General features: G+C 33.3%; 1 protein-coding gene across 2 annotated transcripts; it reads right to left on the reverse strand.

Moving 5' to 3' along the window:
• Nucleotides 1-3,247: 3,247 nt before the first annotated feature.
• LOC139892492 (uncharacterized) lies at nt 3,248-6,652 on the reverse strand. 2 transcript variants are annotated; one of them, XM_071875599.1, is made up of 5 exons: nt 6,501-6,652; nt 6,164-6,195; nt 5,089-5,213; nt 4,625-5,005; nt 3,248-3,759 (listed from the first exon to the last, which is right to left on the reverse strand). In XM_071875599.1, exons 2-5 carry the CDS (start codon nt 6,188-6,190, stop codon nt 3,357-3,359), a joined length of 936 nt encoding a protein of 311 aa, XP_071731700.1. In that variant the 5' UTR covers nt 6,191-6,195; nt 6,501-6,652; the 3' UTR covers nt 3,248-3,356. The 2 variants fall into 2 exon arrangements, with proteins under 2 accessions (XP_071731700.1, XP_071731698.1); XM_071875597.1 differs by having other exon boundaries at nt 6,164-6,266; nt 6,501-6,651.

Raw genomic sequence — 6,652 nt, forward strand, 5'->3', positions numbered from 1 at the left:
TTGACTAACACATTTTAATAAAAGAAAAGTTTAGCCAGACTAATTAATTCATTACTTAAATTTTCCTAATTCAACCACTGTATCATTTAATTAACCATCATAAACGCGTTTTGGGTGTAATTGGGTTTTGGAATTAAGGAAGGAGGTAGAGAAAAAGAATAATATACATTATGTTTTATGTTTGTTTTATCAAATGAATTTGCAAAAAGAACAAAAAAGGAGTTCTTAAAACTTGCTTGTGAGGGATAAAAAGAGATGATATTTGTTTTTGTAACATCCCGTCTTAATACAACTATAATATTGTCCATTTTGTTTGTTGACGCATGACTTTTTCTTAGCAATCATACAAGGATTTTGTTACCTACCTTAGTATGATTCTAGCTCGAGCACGCTACCTACACAGTTCTCCCAGGATTTGATGTGTTTGTGCATCTGTGGCGCCACAACATGTTTATTTGGTAAGGTTGAAATTTACATTTTTATCCCAAAATCCCCATGTCCATGTTCAATGTGAATATTTCTTGTGGCGTTACAAATACCGCTTGGGATTCACCGCCCGCTTTGCCTATAAACGCACGACTTTTTATTTATGATCATACGAGGAGATCAGTTCTAGTACTACTCTCGTTTGAACACGCTTAACTACAAAGTTCTCACAAAATCTGTTGTTTTTGTGGTCCCAAAAAGCAACGTGTTTGATAAGGTTGTGATTTAATTTATATCCCAATCTCTCTTATGTCCACGATCGATGTGAATTTTGTGTGAAATTTTATATTTCACACAAAATTACACTCATCAGTAAATCATAAATTTATATGTCTAGGCTTTTAAGTTAGACCATTTATCAAGCAACACATAATTTCAATATTATTATGCCAAATTTTAAACAGTTCCAAATATGTTTTCTAAGTAATGAAGTACAATAAGAAGATAAGATTGTGATGGTTGAGAAGGAAAAAGGGAATTGGGGGAAGACCACTTGCTCTTGATGGATTGGACCATTTTAAGCTGCATTTTTCAAATCTATATCCAATACCATGGAGAATCTTAAGATACATCAAGACTATTAGATTAAATTTGTTGACTTTATAACCTCTGAAGTCAAAGATTTCGCATTATTTTATGGTATGAACCCATTTTCTCTTCATTAAAATGAAACGTATGTGGCATAAGGGTGATGAATTTGATATCTCGATATCTCTTACTGGAATTTAATTCTTATGAGAAGGAAAAAGAGTCAAGAGTTGGTGTTATGTAGAAAGATCAAAGATGATATTTTATGTTTTATGGACTTCTTTCAAATGTGTGAATGTTTTTTTTTTTTTTTTTTTCTATCTATGATACTAGAGCTTAGTGAGACTTGACATCTTTCCTTACTCAACATAAAAACAAACAATCGTCAATATTTAGCACTTTCAGACCATATCTTCTTTACAGGCGTGGTCCACAGATCTTCAGACAAAAACATCTTAATAAACAAACATCATTGAAGTCATTATATTGTCCTTGGTTAAAAGAACTACCTACATAAAATTTACTCGTATTGATATTGTTTTTTATGATTAAGTCACGGGGATCGTTTACTACCTTAAATTTTTGGTGACGAATAATCAAGTTAGTGTTCGTTGAAGAGCCTACGACGATAAACATGACAAATAGCCAGCTTCGGGATTAGTCCCTAACTACTTCTTCAACTCGAATCACAAATTACTCCACCTATTCCTCACCTAATACTAAACGTTTATAAAAAATACAGAAAATATAATAACAACCACATGGTTATTTGGAATAACTTGAAATGTATCTTAATCCTCAACCATATGTTTCTTTCAATGTCAAGAATCACGCTTGGGTGCACATGGTGCATTCATAGTTGTACATTATGCTATTTTTGAGTGTATAGATTCTTGGTTAGATTGGAACCAAAAGAAGACAAGACAAAGAGTTGGAGTAATATTTGTCACAAGTTTATTTATTTTATTCTTACAATTTTTTACAATTGGTGTTTGTAGTGGGTAGCTAGGCAAGCTTTTTCATGATCACCTTTTCCTTAGTGTTTGTGTAATCAAAGAAGATGCAACCACTTTGGACTTATATCCCATGAAGTTTTGTCAAATCAAATACCACATTTATATGTACACCGTATTTGCTTGTTTTGTGGACCTTTGGACCATTCATCAAGCATGAGTGCTTTTCTACTCATCTTTTCATATATCCTACTTTACATCCATGTTTTGATCATTTTAACATCAAATTTTTGTGCTATTTCATATCTTTGATCACCACATTTCATTTTCTGCTCAATTTGTATGTCACGATCACTCGACAAGATAATGTAACTCGTGAAACAAACGAAACAAAATTGTTTACATCTTGACGTTCTTTTCATAACCCGCGTGTTTTTCCAACCTAATCTTGGAGAATTTAATTTACAAAAAGTTATGAGTAATAACAAAGGGAATGGCAACAAAACAGGATACCTAATATGACGATATGGAATGATATTAGAGGATAGTTGGATTATAGTAATAATACCCTTTATAATAGTCACAAATTAAAGAAGCCAAAAAATAATTAAAAATAGACAAGACATAAAATCCAAGGTAGAAGGTAATACATTAATGGATTCTTAATTATTGTAATCATATAATAATGATTTAGAGGCAGAAAAGACTTACGAAAAAGATAGTATTACTTTTAGTTTAATGCATAATTCCTTTTGATATAAATCTTATAGAAGAAAGTCAATGAACAAAAGATATGAAACAAAAGTTGGGATGGTCCATTGTCTTAAAGATCAGGTAAATTCCAAGAGTAGCTATTGACTAAATTTTTTTAATATACTAATAGCGACATTAACAATAATTATTTTGATCCTCAAATACTACTACTAATTATAATGATAAAGATATGATTAAATGGTTGATTTGTAATACGGGTACCAAGTACACATGAAATAATGTGATGACCACATGTTTAGATAACAAATACTCTTTAGTCTTTGCTACACGTTAGAAGTGATTGGGTTTAACAAGCAAAACAATTCTTTGTACATTAATTGAAATAAGTCATGTCTAGAGCATGTCTAATCCCTTTACCTACCGGTTAGGTTCTATATCATCGTAAGAAATCTCAAGTTCAAAACTAACCAGCAGCGTATATTGGAGTGGCTAGAAAAAATGATCGTTAAATATGAAACATATAAGAAGTCAAGAACCTATCGTTAAACGCGAATCAAAATGGGTTATCTCTATAGTTAATCGAGAATAATTAAGAACATAATCTTAAGTTTAATCCTACAATTATATCCTATCTTTGCAACCATTTAATCAAATACAATACAAGAAGTCAAGAACCTATATGAAATTGGCTCTTTTCAAAAACCTTATGAATTTGCAATAAGAAGGCCATATTGATTCCACATAGTCCATATATTTATCCACCAGCCAAATTTGCAACTTTTTCTTGATTCTTTTCGACATTTCTGTGCAGCCTAAGTTCCAAAATTCGACCATGGGGGTCCATGAACGATTTCTAATAACTTCGTTCAGCTTCCCACGAGCTACATAATCGTACACCATTGGTGACTTCTTTAGCACTTTGACTGATTGCTTGAAACTAAATATGTAGAGTGAGGTTATAACTTGAATCATGGTTATATATAACGTCACAATGAGAGGTCCACCTAACCATAAGGGAGTAAGCTCGTTTACAACTTCCGCTCCGTACTTTAAGTTAATTGCAAGGTACATGGGTATGCTGCAAAATTAGCATAAGATGTTAGCCACAATTTTAAACTCGTGTCATGAAATTTGCACATACACTCTAGGATGAATATATTTATTTTTGTTGGAACGTAAAAATGACTTATAAGTTGATCGAGAAATTAAACGGATAAGGTTTTCCTTGCCAAGGCTACCCGAGGAAGGGAATATTTTTTGTACACGGGCTATCCGAGTATCCATGAAAGTTTCCGACCCTTTTTCCCTTGCTACCCCATGATATGCTACCAATGAGGTTTAAACCAGAGACCTCTTGGGCAAAGGCGGTACAAAGTGTAACCCAAAGGGGGTATCTGCCCACCTGCGAAGAAATTTCTATTGTTTTTTATAAACTTTAGGGGTAATTTTTGTTTATACTATTCACCCCCAAGTTAGTATTTATGCCCCACATGTTATGATCTCCAAGTTCCACCATTGCTCTTGAGGCGATTCTAGAATCAAAATTCAAAAGGGTCCTGAAGTTGGCTAATTATATTCGGTGGCTATTTAACTCCAAAAAACCATAAATCCTAAAGAACATATAGGGTCCAATAGTTAAATTTAGTGGTCACTTATGTAATTTGAAGGGTATTTCGTAAAAATTATTCCAAAGTAGTCACTATAGTGCTATAATCGCTTATTGGAGAAACTTAGGGCCTAACCATTAGGCTATCTTAGGATGGTTAAAAAGTCAAGATTCATGAAAGATAGCTTTGTAGATAAAAAAAAAAAAAGAAAAAAAAAATTGTAATGGTCACATCATAGTCGTCCCACCCAAAAATCCCCAAAACAACTCCACGTCACAGTCACCGTTGCAAGTGGTCATATCCAGCTTACACAAGAAATATGTATGAACCACTTACAAAATCATAGCAGTTACTTTTATTGTTGGATGCAAACTCAAAAAGGTGCTCCAACCCATCTTCAAAATCTCACTTCTTCCACTATTTTGAATAATCTTGTTCTCAGTTTCAGCTATTTGGTTCAAAAATGGCCCCTCTAGTGTCCCTTCTGCCACATGATGTGGTGAAGGCATGCGTAATAATGTCAACCAACTTTTAAACAGGTCCTGCACAGCAATAGATCCTGCTATTGTCCCATTTGATTCAAGTGTAACTGGGATTTTCATGTTTTGAACCTCTTGCGAATCGTACATAATTTCCTCACTATCCTGAATACCACTTTTAGAGGACGAAATTTTTAGGAGATTCCGCTTTGAAGCATGAGCAATTTGAACTCTTAAGCTGTATTTCGAAACAAAAGTTAAGGTCTTGTGAAAATTATAAAGTTCAAAATGTAAAAATGAATGAATAACTCATGTTGTTACCTTAAACATGATGTATGTTTCCATAAAGTACCATATGTTGTCTTAACTTTTGGAAACACTGTTAAAACTCGCTCGGGCTCGGCGTCTTTCTTACGAGATTGAAGTTTTGAAAGAAAATTAGAACACTTCAAACAAAATACACAACATTTATTAGGATATCACCTACGAGAAATTTAACACGATATTTACTTATTAGAAGCTATAATTAACATTCTACATAAAATCCAAAATGTCTAGGTTCTAAATTGTTAGTCTGGAAATAATATAATAATGTTAGATGAATTGATAACGGAAAAGTGATTGAGAAAATAGATGCATACAGCACTCCACAATCTTAAACAATTTTTTTGTCCCACACTAACATTTTTCTCATTTCGATCTGCATCCCAACCTGTCTGACCCGCCCATATTGCCACATTCATAGCTGAATTTACTTTAAAAACTTTTGTTCTTGAAAAGCAACGCCACCCAAGAAAGTTACATTATTTACTTTTGTAACAAATCAAGTGATGGGATAGCTACTTTTAAGGTAGGATCGGCCGTGGCTACGGGTCCATTTGCTAAACTAAGTGCAAATTAATTATTAAACAATTGCATTTTTTGTTCGTGCTATGGCTTACATGTTCATAAATATTGAGATGCCGATGCTGCACGTCATCTCAAACCCTCAGCCCTGGTGGTTTGCCAGGTTTAATGTGTTTGAGGGTATTCAAGGAGCCCTTAGCTCGCCTGAAAGGTCAACAAAGTTGACTCGGGTGGGTCTTACCACATTATTATTATTTTTTTATTTTTTTGGGTAAGCGAGTAAACCCTCCTATGAACGAGCACATTGGCTCCCCATAGAAGGTAAAACCTCGCGTAATCAAGCCCCCCGAGCGCGAGACCTGTTACCAGGTGAATTGCGCATTATGCGCACCTCTAGTCGCACTCTTTTTTTGAACAATTTGGCATAGCTAAGAACTGAACCCGGGTGGTTTACTTCATTGCGCAACTCGGTGCCCAATTAGGCAAACCTGCGTTGTTATCACCACATTATTTCAAGAATAAAAAAAGCTGAAAAACAAAGTAATTATACCTGAACCTGATGAGTGAATAATGCCATTATCCCTTCAATCAACAATTCAACAATACTTAAATCATTTAAGAAACCAAATTATATTACACAACTAGATAAACACCTGAAAATGTAAATTAAACAAGACCATCAATGAAGCCAATCAACAACAAACAAAACATACATGATTCTTTATCTTGTTTAGGTTCCAAAGTGCAAAAAGATTACATCAATATATATATATATATATATATATATATATATATATATATATATATATATATATATATATATATATATATATATATATATATATATATATATTGGAAGGAATTTAACTTAAGAGACAGATAAAAACCTGCAACAGGTGTTTCAGGGTATGTGACAATAATGTTGCTATTCTTATGTAGTTGAGTATATTTGTTGGTGAGTTTGAACAAGAGAAGTGAAATTGGCTGTTTATCTGCTTTGTTGGGACGGAGCTACCATAACAGATATTGTTTGGATAGA

Source organism: Rutidosis leptorrhynchoides, chromosome 2 (genome assembly GCF_046630445.1).
Source record: "Rutidosis leptorrhynchoides isolate AG116_Rl617_1_P2 chromosome 2, CSIRO_AGI_Rlap_v1, whole genome shotgun sequence".
Classification (NCBI taxonomy): domain Eukaryota; kingdom Viridiplantae; phylum Streptophyta; class Magnoliopsida; order Asterales; family Asteraceae; genus Rutidosis; species Rutidosis leptorrhynchoides.

What these genes read in the sequence shown, in the direction of transcription:
- LOC139892492 (XM_071875599.1), bottom strand. Translation starts at nt 6,190, where the DNA reads ATGGCATTATTCACTCATCAGGTTCAG. An exon ending in TATTCACTCATCAGGTTCAG is followed by an intron (nt 5,214 to 6,163) that starts GTATAATTACTT and finishes TTTTGTTTGAAG; the next exon opens with TGTTCTAATTTTCTTTCAAA. An exon ending in AAAGTAACTGCTATGATTTT is followed by an intron (nt 3,760 to 4,624) that starts GTAAGTGGTTCA and finishes CTAATTTTGCAG; the next exon opens with CATACCCATGTACCTTGCAA.